General features: G+C 41.6%; 1 protein-coding gene across 2 annotated transcripts in view; it reads right to left on the minus strand.

Annotated features, from left to right (window-relative positions):
- Positions 1 to 19,463, minus strand: part of PCSK5 (proprotein convertase subtilisin/kexin type 5) — a 213,173-nt gene that overhangs the window by 143,087 nt on the left and 50,623 nt on the right. For both annotated transcript variants that reach the window (XM_033164114.1, XM_033164112.1), the window contains exons 4-5: positions 14,350 to 14,493; positions 11,833 to 11,909 (exon numbers count right to left, since the gene is read on the minus strand). In XM_033164114.1, coding sequence (XP_033020005.1) covers positions 11,833 to 11,909; positions 14,350 to 14,493 — 221 coding nt within the window. The remainder of the gene's footprint in view (positions 1 to 11,832; positions 11,910 to 14,349; positions 14,494 to 19,463) is intronic.

Below are 19,463 nucleotides of genomic sequence, written 5' to 3' on the forward strand. Positions count from 1 at the left end.
GGGTCATGACATAACACAAAATTAAAGAGAGTACCGTCGTTGTGGCTCCCTCATCCCATCCCTAGACAATCTCATGCGTGCAGTGAGAAGTCATGTATGCCCTGCTGGTGCTGATTGGAGACCACACAATACTGATTCCACACACAACTAGGCAGGGAATATTCCACAGTACCAGGGAGGAAAAATACAAGGTGACCTCACACCTCTCACTTACAAACACTCACCACACACATACAGACCACAAACACAAATGCATTTGTTTTTCGTAGACATTCATACACAGAAGCTGTCCATCCCGTTTCATTGCTTATGGCTGTGACTGCTGGCTTCTGGCAATATCTTATGAGAGATCCAGGAGATCTCACCTGAAGCTGCTTCTCCTTGCTTCTCCAGTGGCAGTGGCAGAAGAGGTGAGCAGAGTGCTTACAGGGGTGCCACCCCTTGGGATTCTCCCACCTGAGGCAGCTGCCTCAGTCCTCCTGAAGGGCAAATCATTAGGTCCACGCACTTTGCATATACATAACCACACACACACATATTTTCACTCTGCTCAAGTGGATCTCTCACTCTCCAACAGAGCACACTCACAAACAGACCACACATCTCCCCTCCATCCTTCTCTATTTCTGACACAGGCTCCATATGCATATCTCCCTCTCTTTCTGTCACACAAATATAGAGCATACCTAAGCACACTCTCACACACACTCAGAAGAGCACCTCTGCGAGTGAACAGAGTGCCTGACCTTATTTATTTTATTTTTTAAAAATCTTTTAAAATTGGTTGCCACTCGTTTCAGATTGGTGACCCCTGCTATTCAGTCATTTTGATGCAAGGTAAATACTGAATTAGGGACGCGGGTGGCGCTGTGGTCTAAACCACTGAGCCTAGGGCTTGGTGAGCTCCTGTTGCTCGGTCCCAGCTCCTGCCCACCTAGCAGTTCAAAAGCACGTCAAAGTGCAAGCAGATAAATAGGTACCGCTCCGGTGGGAAGGTAAACGGTGTTTCCATGCGCTGCTCTGGTTTTGTTGCACCAGAAGTGGCTTAGTCATGATGGCCACATGACCTGGAAAAACTGTCTGTGGACAAACGTCAGCTCCCTTGGCCAGTAAAGCGAGAGGAGCACAGTAATCCCAGAGTCGTCCACAACTGGACTTAACTGTCAGGGGTCCTTTATCTTTTCCTTTTTTAAAATACTGAATTGCAACTGACTTTGCAGACTTCAGGGGGTGTAACATTTTGGGTTAGATTCTGCTATGGTCCATGCACACTAGTGGGCTGCCTGTACAAGACAAATCACCTAAGCACGTCTTTTTAAAAACATGCATGAGCATGACAGACTTTTCTTCAGCCACATCACCCACGCAAATTACCACCATAAAATTGTATTTGTGAAAGTTTCTTGCAGTGATGTCCACAGGGCTGCACTGTGAATAATAACTTCAAACATGTAAGCCAGTCTTGCAACCTAACAGAATTATCATTACAATGATTATTTTCCAGAAGAGATTAAAGATATACAACCTGCATTTGCACTCTGAACCTGAATCTTGTTTTGTGCTATTAACAAATGTACTCTTTCACAATACATTTATATTTGATGATGCAGTGACCAGATTAATTTCTAGAGCCTGCTTTGCTGATCATTATCACCCCAGTTTTGTTTCATCTGCACTGGCTTCCAGGCAGTATCCAGGCAAAATTAAAAGTGCTGGTCCGTTCTTGCATATAACTGGCTTGTGGCAGTATATTGGAAGGAACCCCCCCCCCCAAAGAAAACCACAGTCCTATCCACTCATTGTGTTCAACATCAGAAAATCTGTTATGCATCCCACCACTTTAAGAAACACCATTTGTGAGGACCTGAGACAGCTTTTTCCGCTGTGACACGCTGGTATTGGGACTTCCTATCTGCATAGGTGTGGTTGCTCCCCTCTTTTAAGGTTCGGAAATGATAATAAGACCGTGTTATATAGCTAAGCTTTGATCATAGGTTAAAATTCTCTACCTTTTTAGGCTGATTACACACCGCTCCTGGTTTTTAATGCATGAAGTTTATTTTAGTCATTTATTAATCTACCAATTTCTGGACGATTGCTAAATGCTTGCTGGTGATTAGGGTTATGAGGAAAAATACTAAATTAAATGGACTTTGTTTTGATAACACAAGGTACTTCTTATTTTCTAAAGCAAGAATTCATAGAATGATCACTTAATATGGATGAGGTTTAAATATTAAGAACTTTAGAATATGCATTATTGCTTTGTAAATGAAAAACATACAAAGTCCATGAAAATCTTTTCTTTTAAGGCAATCCAAGACTAAAGTCAGCCCACCTTTGCTTTTAAGTATATTCACAGGTAAAACCTGAACATAAGTATATTCACATATAAGTATATTCACAGGTAAAACCTGAACAGCACAGGAGTTTCAGCATAAAAACAAAACAAGACACTTTGCAGAGCAGAAATGATTTCATACACAGCTGACTCTTGTCTTTAATGAAGCAAACATGAAAGTCTAGTATGGGCCTGTGACTCCGATGACTTCATGAGTCTCTGCCAATTTGTTCAAACCAAACTAATTATCTGGCAGGACTCCTGCATACCATAGTAGTTAAAAAAAACCCATAATTGCTTCCTAAAAATTATCACAGGGGTCAACTGATGAATGTTTGTAGGCTTCTTCCCGGCAGAATCCACACTTCTGAAAACTTGGTTTTAAAAACTGAAAGTGTCATTTAGTTAGTATGTATAGCCTGTCGGCAAATGCAATATAGTATAATGAAAGTCTTATAATGGAATCGCTGACAGACAGTTACTTGCAATCTGACCAAATACTGGCCAACTGGCCAAAATAATTACATTCTCTAATCTGCTGATATATGTTTCATTGCCACTTTTCTATATTACTATGCACAAGGTGGTTTACAAACTGAAGAAGCAACAAAACAGACAGCAAAGATCACATATGATCCAATACAAAAACATTCATAATAAAAACATAACTTTAAAATAAACAGCCTACTGTGTATCAAACAAAGAAATATTAAATAATCCATTAGAATATAATAGTAAACAGTAAAATAAAATACCAGCAAATAATGTGACACCTATTAAAAATCAGTAAAGTAGTGGGCAGTGATAAGGAACTACTTTTGACAAAACGATGCCTGGCTAGTTGCCAAAGTATAAATTGCCAAAGCTGAACTTTCGTTGGCCACTGAGTGGGAGCCAACGCAGGGAGTGAGCCAAAATGAGCCAGCAGAGACTACCATGGCCCAGGCAATGCTATAGCCTGAGCAGGGTGTGAGTAGCAGGTGTAATACCTTCACATCCTTCATTACTAGAGAGATATTCCAGACTAAGGTTGTGGACAGGGCTTTTTTCAGATGGAATGCCCCGGAACAGCGTTCCAGCACCTCTCAGAGAGGGGTACTGCTCAGAGAGGGACTTCTGAGCAAGTGGGGCAGGCTGCCTCTTTCCCCAATCTCCACCATCCCCACCTGCAAGATCTCTCCACACCTGTGAAGATGACTGAGGCAGCTCCGTAAACGGAGGCTGACAGAGGCTGCCTGTGGCTCACAAGGAGACACCCCCCTAGCCAGAAGATATCATATTTGGGCTTTGGATGGGTCTTCTCATGGAGGGGAGTTCTGACACATTTGGGGCTAGAAAAAAGCTTTGGTCGTGGGGGTTCATTACACATGAACAGGGAACTAACTGCTTTAGCCCTGGCAGCTCCTGACATAAATACTATTTATTGAGTTTCTTAATATCAGGAAGAGGCAAACAGGACATGCAAAAGTGCTTCTACAATTTAAGGCACATAAATTACTATGAGTATTAAATTACTTAAACTGGGGTAACACACAGTAATTTTTTTTAAAAATAGGAATATTACATAAACAATATTGGGCAACCTGAAAATTGTAGCTGTTTCACAGCTCAATACTTGATACTTGTGACACCATAATAATAATAATAATAATAATAATAATAATAATAATAATAATATGCTCAGGATAGCACAAATATCTGTAGTAGGTATTTCCATCCTCTGAAGTTGTTAAGAAGAGATTCCTCATTACACCCCACCAACGAACTCAGCAGCTAGAAGTCAATGCCGACACGTTTTCCCATTCTCATTCTTTGAAGATTTTGGCTTTCATGTTTTGGGCCAAGCTTTCTAATCTTGCAACCTTCTATTCCTGCTGTATTATAGCCCCATATTCTGTTTAATTATTTTTTATACGTGCCAAATTAACAAGGAAGTTTGACTATGCTGTTTTCACCAGCCAAAGCCAACTAGGAGAAAAAGCAACTGGTACCAAAAAAAATGACAGCTAGAATAATCTGTTGCACATGTTAGGGGAGATACTGTTCTAATTGTTTTGAGTTTAGGTGGCTGATTATTATTTTTTAAATGGTCAACTAGCTTGAGGTCTTTTGTTCTAGTAAGTATTATACACATTTTATTAAATAAACAAAAATAAATTATTAATCAGTGCCATATGTCCTTCAGGGGGCAATCTATGAATCTTGAGTGGGCATTCAGAAAGTACGATTGTACCTACCTGAATTGTAAATTTTTAATTCCCAACGAAAGGTCAGCAGATTGGGTCTTGGCTCCACCCACACCACAGGCTGCAGGCAGCCAGCAACATTTTGGGACGTAGGAGTCCCAGAATTCAGTTTGTGAACTCACAAAGCTTGAGAAAGGAGTTACAGAAGGAAAAATCAAATCCTATGCCCCAGACATACAGAGAAAGGAGAAAGGAGAGTGAAAATTATAGGTACTGCAGTCGGTCTTAAGGGCAGGTCCTGCACCTTTCATTGGGAATAGGAAACTACAATTAAGGAAGGAACAATTATACTTTTTCCCATTCCAGCAGGTCAGCAGATTGGGACATACCAGAGCTATCCCAATCTCAGGCAGGAGACAGGCTGCAGTGTTATGGAAGGAGGACCTTTTGTAGGACCCTCCGAAGGCAGCTTCCATTGAAGCAAAGACATCTATGCAACAGGGTCTCGTAAGGTGCTGGGGGAGACCCAGGTGTTCGCTCTGCAATGCGAGCATTAGTAGAGAATGCAGCAGAGGTGGCTGCAGAATGTGTGGAGTGAGCAGTGATGTGAGAAGGCATGGGATGCCTCATGGGAAAGAGCAATGCAGGCTTTTATCCATCTGGCTAAGGTGGCAGAGGTTACCTTCTTCCCCAAGGAGAAGAGATGGAAGGACACGAAGAGAGATTCTGTTCACCTGAGCTCTTTGGTATATTTTTAAGGCTCTGTATATGTCCAGAGAATGCCAAGCCTTTTCTCTTGGATGCACTGGACAGGAGGGAAGAAGAAATTCTTACTGCAAGTGGAAGCTAGAAGCGTCTTTAGAAAAGAAGGGTGGGTCAGTATGAAGGACTACCCTATCTTTGTGAAAGTTCACAAGTGCTTGGCTGTGGATACAGTGCCAAGTTCCAAAATTGTGAGCTGAAGTGATGGCCACTAAAAAGGTGACTTTGAAGCATAGTAGTTTGAAGGAGACCTTCCACAGTGATTTGAAGGGAGGCTTCTGTGGCTGGTCAGGGAACATTTTAAGAGTTGCCCCTCTAAGGAATCATTTCAAGAGTGGATGGGAGGAGAGGGGGAAACTGAATGGTCATGACAGGATGGAGGAGAGAGCCACCACTTCTTGATAGTGTTTGGGCAAAGGCCTCTACCGAGGCCATCCTGGAAACAGGAAAAGATAGTAGAAAATTCCAGTTTCTTGTAAGAGCATCTTGTGATCATGCACCAGAGCCAAAAGGTTTTCCAGGTGGATTGGTATAAGTAGAGGGCCTCCTGGAGTGGAGTTTATCAGTTATGTCTGCAGGTAAGTCCAGCTTAGTTAGGCACCACCATTCAACCTGCATGCAATCAGCTGTAGCCACTCAGGATCTGGATCAAGAATCGGACCTTGAGAGAGAAGATTTGTTCTGTGAGGTGGAGTAATTGAGGGAACAAAGAGCAATGAGGCCAAATGGTGCAATGAGGTGGACTCTCACTGTCACTTCTGTGATCTTCTGAAGGACCCTCAGAATGATAGGAAGTGGAGTGAAGGCATAGAAAAGTCCTGGTAGCCATGGGGAGGGCAGGATATCCCATGCCTCCACTGATGGTGAATGGAATCTAGTAAAGAACCATGGAAGTGGATGATTTCTGCTAAGGCAAAGAGGTCCACTTGGCACTGGTTGAACTTAAGACAGAAGCTGTTGAAAAATTGCCGAATACAGTTGCCATTCTGCTTGGTCTATATTCCTGTGGCTCAGCCTGTCTGCTTTTGTGTTCAGGAGACTGGAGATGTGCTTGGCTGTGACTGACAGGACATTGTGTTCTGCCCAGCTGAGAAGGAGGGATGCTTCTACCTGAAGCTCCCGAGACTGGGTGCCTCCTTGTCCACTTACAGGTGGGTAGCCGTGTTGGTCTGCCATAGTCAAAACAAAATCGGAAATTCTTTCTAGTAGCACCTTAGAGACCAACTGAGTTTGTTCCTGGTATGAGCTTTCGTGTGCATGCACACTTCTTGTCCTTGTCCACTGTTGTTGGATTTCACTGTAGTGGAATTCATGAAGATTAGGACATTGCTGAGGTGGAGATGAGGAGCAAAGTGCTGTAGGGCTAGTCAAGCTGCTCAAAGCTCTAGCCAACTGATGTTCATTGATGCTTCCGCAGAAGACCATAGGCCTTGGATGTTTAGATTTCCACAGTGAGCTCCCTAACCCATGAGGCTAGCATCTGAGGCGATTGCTGTTCTCAGGAGACTGCAAAAAAGACAGCCCTTCTGCAGGTTGGATCACACTGTCCACTATCTCAAGATTTGGTGGATGTGGTGGGGGAGTTTGGCATGCAGGTGTCTGCTCAATGTGCTGACTTTCTGGTAGGGAAGCAGAGCCCATTAGAGAAGGAATGGTGTGGTATTGTGCTGCTGAGATGCACAGACCTAGAACTCATGCCATAAACATGAGGTCCACTTTCTTGGATCTGATGAGTGTCTAAACCTCTGAGCTGATCTTTTTCACTTGTTCCAGAGAGAGACAAGCTAAGGAGGCAGCAACAAAGGCAGTGGCAGCAAAAGTGGTGGAGGTGGTTTGGTTTGGTTTGGTTTGGTTAGGGCTTGTTGTTTGGCTGGAATCAATTGGAGAATCATGGCTTGCTCCTTGATCTGTTAGGTTTGTACTCTGTTTCTTTCTTGCTGATGAACATTACGAAAGGACTGGTTGGGAGAGTATGGCGAGTTAACGTCTTTAAAATCTCTTGTCATCCCTCTTATGGATAAGTAGCATCTTTTGCTTCAACCAAGCTATCTTTTGAGATATTCTCTTCAAGCAGTTTAGTACCCATGTAGGGACGCAGGTGGCGCTGTGGGTTAAGCCACAGAGTCTATGGCTTGCTGATCAGAAGGTCAGTGGTTCAAATCCCCGCAATGGGGTGAGCTCCCGTTGCTCAGTCCCAGCTCCTGCCAACCTAGCAGTTCAAAAGCACGCAGTGCAAATAGAGAAATAGGTACCGCTCCGCCAGGAAGGTAAATGGACTTCCGTGCACTGCTCTGATTTGCTAGAAAGCGGCTTAGTCATGCTGGCCACATGACCCGGGAGCTGTATGTCGGCTCCCTCGGCCAGTAAAGCGAGATGAGCACCGCAATTTCAGAGTCGTCCGCGACTGGACCTAATGGTCAGGGGTCCTTTACCTTTTTTAGGGAGCTATTTAATCCCAGATGTGGGTGTCAGCATCCCAGTGTTCAAGCTATAGAATATGCTTAGCCACAATGTCTGCTACCAGAGAGTGTGAGGCAAACTAGGTGGAATTCAATGTGGCATCTGCAATAAAGGCAGCTGACCAGTAGATCACAAGCAGCATTTGTCAAGTATGGCTTGGATCCTGATCTGGGTGGTAGAGGAGGTTGTCAGCCCAGACTAGAGATGTTCTAGCAATAAGGTTGCTGTGCATGAAGCTCAGATAAATAAGGAGGCATTTCAAGGGCACTGTGAATGACAAAGTCCAAGTGGCATTCTGTAGCGTCCTTCAGCTAGGAGTTCCCATCCTGAGGAAAGTAAAATCCTAGAAACTAAAGTGGAAACTGGACAGTCTACATTTGGAACCTTTAGTAAGTCCATAAACTCAGTATCAGGAGTGTAGAATTTGATACCAATGGGTGCTAGCTTCTTAACTTGGTGACTCTGGTGGGACTCGAACCCACAACCTTTGAATCACTGCACTATGCTAGAAGTCCAATGCACTATCTATTGCACCACAAAACCTTGGTGGGGATTCCCATTCAGATTTGGACACATTCTTTAGTGAAGCTATAACTGGAAAACTTGTTAGAAGTCTTAGGTTCAGCTTGCATTACTGCTGCCTTGGAGGGAGTAAAAGGGGGTTAAAATTTAGAACTAACTCCCTTCTTGAATTTTGGCAGGAAAAGACGAAGAGAGAAGGAACTGAGTTAAAAACACCAGAGAAGGGGCTTGGGGACCAGCAAAACTGATGGAGAGCAAGCCAATGAGGAAACAACAGCAAGGTAAGAAGGGGCAAAACAAGGTAAATATATTTAAAGACCCAAGGGGACAGCCTGCCTTCGACCTGTGGGTGGAGCCAAGACCCTTATCTGCTAACCTTTCATTGCAGGAATGGGGAAACTTGCTGGGGTAAATAATGTTGGCGTTTTAGGTCCCGGTAGTTCCCTTCCCTCCTATCCAGAGGATAAAATCCTAGATGCCAGATTTCTCTGTCAGGCACTTAATTAAGTGGAACACAGCAAAGAAAAATCAAGCAGGAATGTCCATCACTACTTGGCAACCAAAACAAAAAATACTGCTCCTTCATTTGCAGTGAAACTAAGTATGTGTGACGAGCTTGTAGAAATAAAACAACAAAGGGACCGTTGTAATTGCTATGATAACAACAAGGCGAGAGAGAAACGGGTTTTCAAAAAAAGTATCAATCGGGTTAAAATGAAAAATTGACACTTTTAAAAAAGAATATTGTTTCCTTATCCTCAAAAACAGTGACTTTTGTACAGAGTCTGCTTTTGTGATTCTCCTCATTGCCACTTACTCAACCATGCCTTGAGTTGTTGATTTGCTTGGCAAAAAGTGTGTAGCGCTACCTCGAGTTACAAACGCCTCAGGTTACAAACGCTTCAGGTTACAAACTCCACTAACCCCGAAGTAGTACCTCAGGTTGAGAACTTTGCCGCAGGATGAGAACGGAAATCATGTGCCAGCAGCAAGAGGCCCCATTAGCAAAAGAGGCCCCATTAGCGAAAGAATGCCTCTAGTTAAGAACGGACCTCCAGAACGAATTAAGTTCATAACTAGAGGTACCACTGTACAGTGGAAGCTTGAGGTTTAAACCTAACATTAATGAGTTGACTGGTGGCCATCAGGTACAAGGGTTGTATAAAATGTATGGCTGAGATCAGTGTGTTGCATGCAGTACATGTGAAAAGGATCTAGGGGCTTGGTGGACCACAAGCTTAACATAAGTCAACAGTGTGATGCAGCAGCAAAAAATAAAAAATAAAAATAAAGCTAACACCATTCTAGGCTGCATCAACAGAAGTATAGTATCCAGATCAAGTGAAGTAATGTTGTTGTTGTTCAGTCGTGTCCGACTCTTCGTGACCCCATGGACCAGAGCATGCCAGGCACGCCTATCCTCCACTGCCTCACGCAGTTTGGCCAAACTCATGCCAGTCGCTTCGAGAACACTGTCCAACCATCTCATCCTCTGTCATCCCCTTCTCCCTGTGCCCTCCATCTTTCCCAACATCAGGGTCTTTTTCAGGGAGTCTTCTCTTCTCATGAGGTGGCCAAAGTACTGGAGCCTCAACTTCAGGATCTGCCCTTCCAGTGAGCACTCAGGGCTGATTTCTTTAAGGATGGATAATTTGATCTTTTTGCAGTCCATGGGACTCTCAAGAGTCTCCTCCAGCACTATAACTCAAAAGCATCAATTCTTCGGCGATCAGCCTTCTTGATGGTCCAGCTCTCACTTCCGTACATTATTACTGGGAAAACCATAGCTTTAACTATGAATTTAAATATGAATTCTGCATATAAGTTAAATAAGCAGGGAGACAATATACAGCCTTGTCGTACTCCTTTCCCAATTTTGAACCAATCAGTTGTTCCATATCCAGTTCTAATTGTAGCTTCTTGTCCCACATAGAGATTTCTCAGGAGACAAATGAGGTGATCAGGCACTCCCATTTCTTTAAGAACTTGCCATAGTTTGCTGTGGTCGACACAGTCAAATGCTTTTGCGTAGTCAATGAAGCAGAAGTAGATGTTTTTCTGGAAGTAATAATCCCACTCTATTCTGCCTTGGTCAGACCACACCAGGAATACTGTGTCCAATTCTGGACACTACAATTTAAGAAGAATATTGACAAGCTGGAATGTGTGCAGAGGAGGGCAACCAAGATGAGCAAGGGTCTGGAAACCAAGCCTTATGGCTTTGGTGGCATTTAATGATAATGGTGGCCAGAAGTGGATTATTCCAACATCTATGCCAGCACAAAAATCTAAATTATGGCATTACATCTTCATTTCAGATGCATCAGAAATCAAAACATTTGGATTGATTCATTTTACATAGCAATCCAGGCATAATGAGATAGAAACTCTGAGCATTCCTCTGTAAAATGAATGGCCTTTGTGCAGTTATCTATGGTTTTGTAACAACCACTTTTGATTACTGCAATGCAGCGTACGTTGGAATGCCTTTGAAGAGCATTTACTGTAAATACTTCAGCTAATTCAGGACATAGTTGTGACGTTGTTAACTTGGACCCTCATATCAAACATATATTGCTGATGCTTAAAGTTCTGCAGTGCCTTCCAGTGTATCTTCAGATGCAATTTGAAGTGCTGTTTTAAAGTCCTAAAAAGCCTGCAACAAAGATATCTGAAGGACTGCTGGTCAGCAAGTTCTCAGATGTCCACAACAGAGAAGTCAAGTCAATAAAACTGCTCAGCTTAGTCATTCAGAAAGGAAGTTGTGCATCTGCCCTTAGGCACTGACCATACTATTCCCACCATAAATGTGTTTTGTTTCCTAAACAGGGGACAAGCATATTAAAGGGAACTTGTGCAGAATTATGGAGTTTGTGGGGCTTCCACATAAGTTTTTTTCTCCACCTTTCTGTATCCAGCTAATAATAGGCAAACTAGCCCCATACCTCGTCAAAACAACTTGACAGCCACTGAGCCGTATTAGTCTACCTGTCATGTATGGTGAGCCAATAGGAACTCAGTAAGCCTCTTGGTTTTATGACCACCCTGAGACTGCAAAAATGATGCTTGCCAGACCACAATACAGTGAACTATGTTCAACTATGTTCCAGTCACAGACAAGACAGAAAAAATAGGCATTTTATAAACCTAGTGAACAACTCTACGTATTTGATTCCTGTTTGGTATAGACACAACAACCAGTTTCAGATTACTCAAAGCAGCACCTAGACAGCAGAATTACAAGCAAGTATCAGAAGCTACCTGAGAAAGTATCATCAATATCATTCTGAAAATAAATGCAGTTCAAATATTTGAAACTCAAATTTATTCAGAGATCTAACCATATACGCTCAAACAGCTTCTTCACCCTATGTCATGTACATGTAAGTGAGATGCAAAAGACACAATTCATACCCTGCATTACCTTTACTAGATAAAAGTTAAAAATTGAAACAAAAATATAATTTTTCAACTTGCGCAATTAATGCTGTAGAAAAAAGAGAGAGCACATGATACAACTGAATTTACAATGCCTCGCATTCCACAGAGGAGTGGCCTTACTTGTTTTCATTGCTGGCATCATAACGAGGCATGGGGTCAATATCATTACCATTGACATCAAAACTGGCATCTGGGTCCTGTAGTCAACAGAGAAGGGAAATGGAAAGAGAGATGGAAAAAGAATGAACTGCAGGTCCTCATTAATTAGCCATTGACTCATCTGGCTCATACATTCCTCAGCAGGTTTCTACAGGAGTGTAATTAGGTTAACTAACATTCCTGTGGTTTTGTGGTTGCTGCATGGTTTAGAAAAGCAATACATGTTCAAAACCTGCAGGATTTATATATTATTTAAATTACTTTTGGAAAATAGAAGTTGCATCAAAATATATTTTTTAGAATTTTTGAAAACTACTGTTTTAATCTAAGTAGTACTTAGTTGTGTAGTTTTAGTTATTTGCTATATTTCAAATTTCTTTTCTTTATCAAAATCCTCTTTATCACAGTAATAAATAGTTTGCTCAGAAACTTGAATTACATTATCCTTGTTAAAAGGCCAAGCAATTTAAATGATTCTAAGAGAACATTATTTGCCTTAAGGAAACATTTCCATGTATCAATAAAGAATTTAAACATACAACTTGAAAGATAAAGTCGTTTGGGGAAAGTGTATCTTTATTAAAAGTAGCTACTAAATGACATTTTTTTTGTATCTTCAGGGAGCATATGCAACTTTTAATGGATGTGAAATGTGGTTTTGTCTTCTCCACATTTGCCTGTAGAAAACAATGTAAACATCTGTATATCTTTGCAACTCTTGTTATTTGATGAGGCAGATTAATCTTTTATATTTCACCTTTGTTCAAAACTAATTAGTCTACTGGCTTCAAGTGATTCTGTATAACGTTGCCAAAATATATTCATTCACATATGTAATGCCATTAAACATTAATGTCATTTTCTCTTATGTGAATTTTTTAGTTTAGGTAATAGGTAGCAAGCAACGTGGAGAATTCAGTTGATCTGTTAAATTCATGAAGGACTTGAATGGGATGGAGTTAGTAATCCCTGCTGTTGAGAATGCTAAATGGAAAAGATATATTTATTATTAATTGGCAAGAAATAAAAAAAATGTTTGCAAAGGAATACTCATCACATCAATAATGTAAGGTGACAAACAGATTGTATCTTATCATTGATTTTATTCAGTGATTGTAATGTATTATACACAATTCACAAGCAGTTGAAGCTGTTATATTCCCTGTATAACAGTGAACAAGCAGATCTAGTTTCTTAATTTCTATATACCGTATATACTTGAGTATAAGCCTAGTTTTTCAGCACACTTTTTGTGCTTTAAAAGCTGCCCTCGGCTTATACTCAAGTCAACCATTCCTTAAGAAGTGTACAAGAACGGTGGTTCTTTACTCTCCCCAAGCAGCTTGTTCCATTCCTGAACTGCTCACATAAATGCAAACTTTAGACCCCAGAAGGCAGAAAGCCTATCAGTTAAGGAAGTATTAAAACCCCACAGGTGCTCACTTTCCCTGGCTCCTGCTTAAACAGGACAGGATCCCAGCCTTCTCTGTATAACACGAGGGAACATTGCGCTGTGGGTTAAACCACAGAGCCCTAGGGCTTGCTGATCAGAAGAATGGCGGTTCGAAACCCTGCGACGGGGTGAGCTCCACAGCAGCAAAGGAGGAAGAGGAAGGAGCAGCCCAAAGGGCTGCTTTGGGCTGCTCGTTCCTCCTCTGCCACAGTGGCAAAGGTGAACCGGCTTATACTTGAGTCAATAAGCTTTCCCACATTTTTGTAGGGAAATTAGGTGCCTCGGCTTATATTTGGGTCGACTTATACTCGAGTATATACGGTATTTATAGTAGAAACATTTTCAAAATAGAAAACAATTTATGCTGAGTGAAATGTGTTAACTATTGAGATTCTAACCATGTCCTAATAATATATTCCAGCAGCAAGCGAAGGATACTGCCAAACAGGAAGTGTAGCAGAAAATACCTCCAGATACTTTCTAATGCTGGAGTTTAGAGATATTATTGGGGTTTTGTTGGGATCATGGCCCTGAACATGGATTATGTGTGAATTGTGCAGCAATTCATAATCCTTTTCAACAGCAACTCTATCTGAAACAGGGCTGCCAACATTTGGGTAGTAGGGTGTGGCCTGGCCTAAGAGCCCTCTGGGTTAGAGGGCATGGATTGCGTGTGACTGAGTCAGTGATTCAGAATATTGCTCACCTGCAAAGTACACCAAATATGGCCACACAGCAAAAGACCAAGACAAGATTAATTATTGAAACAAAATAGCAAACGCATTACATTTGAGTTGGTTTGTGCAAGACCAGATTCGGTTTACTGATAGGTAAACATTTCAGCAGTTAGTGGTGCCCATGTCTCAGATACATAGCTTGCAAAATGAAGATGGTAAGTTTCATTCTACTGAGTCTCCTGTACACCTTTTCAGAGGATACCGTAATTAAGAAGTATACAAATTGTTGAAATAAACAAATAAGCATAAAAGAATAAAACAGCTATCTGAAGCAGCGTGGAGACTCACATAATTCTGCATCAAGTCTGGGTGGTTTCGTTCAATGCCATCATCCAATATGGTGATCACAATATTCTTCCCAGTGTAGCCTCTCCTCCAGGCACCTACAATATTCATATCTGACTGACAGAGGTTTATATTATCGCTGCAGTGCTATAGGAAGAAAAACAAACAACAAGCCAAAAAAAGCATTGTATGTAGGAAATTAGTTGCCAGTGCAATGCAAAGAAATATTAGCCTATTCATTAGTATAACCAATTTAATTATCCACAAATGAGCATATTGATTTAAACTGGAGAGACAGAAAATCAATGCCCTAATTAACAAACAGCAAGATAATTTGAAAGGGACGCTAAATGAAATGAAAATAGAGCTAGTTATTTCTTTTGAGATTGCTCATCATATCAGGGTATAGTTATTAGACCACTTAATTGTTATTATGGGCCTTTAGAAACACCACAGTACAGTACACTTGATTGCTGGGGGGAGAAAGTGCATTTGAATTTTCCAACACAACTGCATGTGGATAAAAGTAGACAAAGTGCATGCACAGAATAGCCATGGAAACACCAAAAATGCTGGGGTGGGGTGGGTGGGCAGGTTGGGTGGGTGGGAAGGGAGAGGCAGTGTTATGTACTGTATAATCCCTGAAATAGCTGTCTGGAAACTTATCCAGATTCCTTTATATCTACAAAAAAGAGTTCCTGGCATGTTTAGTGCAGCACCAGCAGGAGGGGAACAGCAGCCTAAGAACCTGTAGCCAAAACAATTTGCCCCCAAATAATTGCCACTTTAGGTGCTTATTGAACAGCAGCTATGACAGAACCTTTGTACACCAGTTTATGTTAAATGAAAAATGGACTGTTCTCTCTCATATTTTCTTTGTTTTGTATGGAGGAGGTGAGTTTATAAAGAAATGAAGCTGACATTTGGGAACCACAGAGAGTGTGAATCCTTTTAATGAGTATCCTATTCAGGCCTTCCTCAGGGGTGGTGCTTTGCTCCAGCTCCCCTGGGCTCCATGAGAATAAGCAGAAAAGGGGGAAATAAATTCTTAGAACAAGTATCATAGCAACACATACTAGCCACAAGAGTTCTCAAAAGCTCATTCACTCCCCCCCCACCCCCAAAGTTCCCTTGTAATCCATGTAACGGTAAAAAAATAAAAATGATTAAATTTCCACAAATTGGAAAACATAATATTTTTTCTTTTGTTTTATCAACTTCCCACCCCTTATTCTGTTGTTCTTTTAATTCCCCCGTCTTCACTCTTTTATACCATAACCACAATACAATAATCTCTAATTATTTCTGTTGCTCGTAGTTCAAATCCTGCTCATGAATTCATCAAATTATAATATTTCTTTAAATAATCTGAAAAAGGCTTCCATTCTTCCATTAAACAACCATCATCAAGTTCTCTTATTTTAGCTGCTAACTTTGCTGATTCAGCATAGCCCATAACTTTGCTTATTTCTATATTGTGTCCTAAATCTTAACCCTTTTCATCATTACCAATTTCACCATTTCGTCTTTCGCCTCCCATTCTAATAATAATTTATAAATTTTGAAATCAATTTCTCTCTTCCTTCAAGCATTTTTTTTTCCAAAATCAGAACTCATAATAAAACCTTTTAATAGATCCTTTTTAAAATACTCATTGGTTTGATAATATGAAAACCAATCTGATATCCATTCTCAGATTTCTTCAAACTTTTTCAATTTACATACATTTCCAGAAAAATACACTATTTTACAGGGAACTAGGCAGAGGGCCTTCTTGGTAGCGGTACCCACCGAACACCCTCCCATCAGATGTCAAGGAAATAAACAACTATCTGACTTTTAGAAGACATCTGAAGGCAGCCCTGTTTAGGGAAATTTTTAAAGATCAGTGTTCTTATTATGTTTTTAGGTATGTTGTAAGCTGCCCAGAGTGGCTGGGGAAACACAGCCAGATGGGCAAGGTATAAATAACATTATTATTATTATTATTATTATTATTATTATTATTATTATTATCATCATCATCATCATCATCTGTATTTGTATTTATTGCTGCCAAAACTAAAGAAAAGAATGCACTGACCAATGTCCAACCCACTCATAGGTTTTTCATCTCTTATCTTACAATAAAATAAATGATGAGTCCCCTTTATTCTTCTTCATCCAAAATATCCAATTGCTCTGGCAGCTTTCTTCCATTTCTATTAACGCTAAGAAATTAGCCCATAGGCAGCTCACTGAGGGAAATGACTCATAAGTTCTGTTATTTGGCTCAGACAAGCCATGTACCTTAGGCTGTAGAAAAGGGTGTGAGATTATAAGCCCTGTTCCTTTGAAAAGGTTTGGAAACCTGCCACAAGACAGCTTCTTTCTCCTTTAGTGATATCAGCAGGCTGTCCTTGCCTGAACCTTCTCTTCACCAACAAGAGCAAAATCTTTACCATCACTGGTATGCCTTCCTTATATATGCTGTATAGAAATGGCAGGATGCTCTCACCCTCTTTAAATTGTCTTGTGGGAAAGGTTGGATGAACTTGGGCAGCACGTTTTTCTTAGAAAAAAGTTGCCAGAACTGCCACCCCTCCCCATGCGCCTGCCTGCCTGCCTCTCCCGCTGCCCGAACCCTTACCCCTGACCTCCATGTGCCCTGCGAGCCCTTCTGCAGTGATCAATTTCCGATCATGGTGATGGGCTTCTCGATGGGAGCGAGAGGCAGGCAGGAGGAGTGGGCAGATGCCACCAGGTCAGGCTCAGCCAGCCACTGACGGGGGTGGAAAAAGAAGGGGAGCAGGGGGGACGGAGAAGAAATAACTGTGCAGGAGGGGAGGACAAAGACAGCAGGAGCAGCGGATTGAGCAAGGGAGAGAAGACGAGGAGGGAGAGGGGACTGGGGAGTGCAGGAAGAGGAGGAGGGAGGGAGCGAGAGAATGAGATGGGGCGGGGAGAAAAGAGGAGGGAGGGACAATTCACACATATGGGGGGGAGGTAGTGCAGGAGCAAAGCAGAAGGAGGCACCCAGATATCCCTTCGTGAGGGAAAGGAAAAGGCAGGGAGGGAGAAGGTAGAACAGTGTGCACCCACACATGCAGTGCTGCCGCTGCTGCCTGAGCCCAAACCGAAGACATGTTCCCGGTCAAAGGTGATGCGCACACAGCCGGGCTGTCACATGGCCTCCCTGAGGAGGAGGAGGAAGAGGAGCTGAAGGACAAGGAATGGCCTTAGATTAACAAGGAAGAGTATAATTGAATTGGAAAAACCTATAGGTCTGGGAAACAGCTGATCTTTGCCTCAAAAATAGCTCTAACTTTTGGAAATACTGTCCACACTGCAATTTGCGTCGGTATGGCTTAGTGTGGCTCTACTCTTCTATGATGGTATGATGTATGACAGGTAACCATAATCAGTGCTGGACTTTGGGCTCTCAAATTCCGGCGGCGCCCTGTGTGATGCTAAAATTCAGCACCCAGCCTCACCTCTCGCACCCTATTCCATAGCATTGTTTTGGTGTCCCCTGCGGAGCAGCACAAATTGCAACTGGCTTTGCCATCAGGCATGACCGAATCTGAACTATCAGGTAAATTTTAAAAAACACCATGAGCAAAATCTTTAAATTAACAAGATTGTGTGATTTATTAAAACAAACAAACCAACCAACAAACAAACCCAAATTACCATATACTTCCATTGTCTAGTGAAATATTTAAAAAATAAACACTGAAATATATATCTCAAACTTTCCCAAGGTCAAAACTGTTGCAGTTCATGTGATATACATGGAATTAATGTAACCTTTAATTATTACTTATTGATTATTAAGGCAATTGAGGTATACAAATAATAATATAACAATTCAGCTGAACAGTGAAGCAAGGAATCAATATTAAAGAGTTGTTCATTTGAACTTACAAAGTTCTCTGTTGGCCACAGAGCAATAAAAACAAGCTACAAAAACCAGAGAATGTAATTTATCTCTACTGATGTAAATTAAGGGGCTTGTGAATCTCATGGCACTAAAAATGCTAGGTCTGATCTAGGTTCTTTTGCACATGAAACTTAGTGCGTAGAGGGGATCTTCACAAAATGCATGATAATATTTCCCCTTCCATGTTAGGCATGCTGCTGCTTTGCTGTATGCTGCACGTAGGCACCTTGCTGTTATTTTATGTATTTAGTGTGCCCTTTGTCTTTTGATCTCAGAACAGATTGCAAATCAATTAAAATACAAACAACCTAAAAGAGCTGATAATACCCACCTGGAAACAACTGAAGATAAGTAATAAAAACATTGAAGCAAAAGGCAAACAATGAGGTCTTGATCTGGTACTGAAATGTCAGCAAAGTTTGCACCAGGCACATCATTCTATCACTAGAGCACCACAGAGAAGACCCTCTCTCATATCATCTCCCGATGAGGGACCATAATACAGGCAGATGCACTCCCTTTGATACTTGGGTCCCAAGTCATTTAGGTCTTTATGGGTCAACACCAGCATCTTAAATTCCAGCAAGAAGTGTACAGTCGTACCTTGGATCCCAAACGTCCTGGAACTCAGACATTTTGGATCCCGAACGCCGCAAACCAGGAAGTGAGTGTTTCGGTTTTCGAATGCCCGGCGGGGCTTCCACAGCTTCTGATTGGCTGCAGGAGCTTCCTGCAGCCAATCAGAAACTGTGATTTGGTTTTCAAATATTTTGGAAGTTGAATGGACTTCCAGAACGGATTCCATTCAACTTGCAATGTACGACTATGTATGTATCCAAAGAACCTCTTTCAGGATTGGTGTCATATGGCAGTACTCTGACGACTGTATTCCCTACCAATTATAACTTCCAGGTGATTTAAGGACAAAGCTCCATGTAGAACACATTGCAACACTACAAACACGACATCACTAGAGTATGGCCCACTGTGGTCAGCAATCTCTATTTGGGAAGAGCTGAAGTTTGAAAAAGGCACTCCCAAGACATGGAGGCCACCTGTATCTCTAGTGACCATTCTGGATGAAAGAGTACCTCCAGACAATGTACCTGCTCTTTCAGGAGAAGAACAACCCTACTGAGAACAGAGGGTCTACCCAATTTCATCAAGCAGAATGAGGAATCTTTCTCAAGGACCT

The sequence above is a fragment of the Lacerta agilis genome, chromosome 11 (genome assembly GCF_009819535.1).
Source record: "Lacerta agilis isolate rLacAgi1 chromosome 11, rLacAgi1.pri, whole genome shotgun sequence".
NCBI classification, from domain to species: domain Eukaryota; kingdom Metazoa; phylum Chordata; class Lepidosauria; order Squamata; family Lacertidae; genus Lacerta; species Lacerta agilis.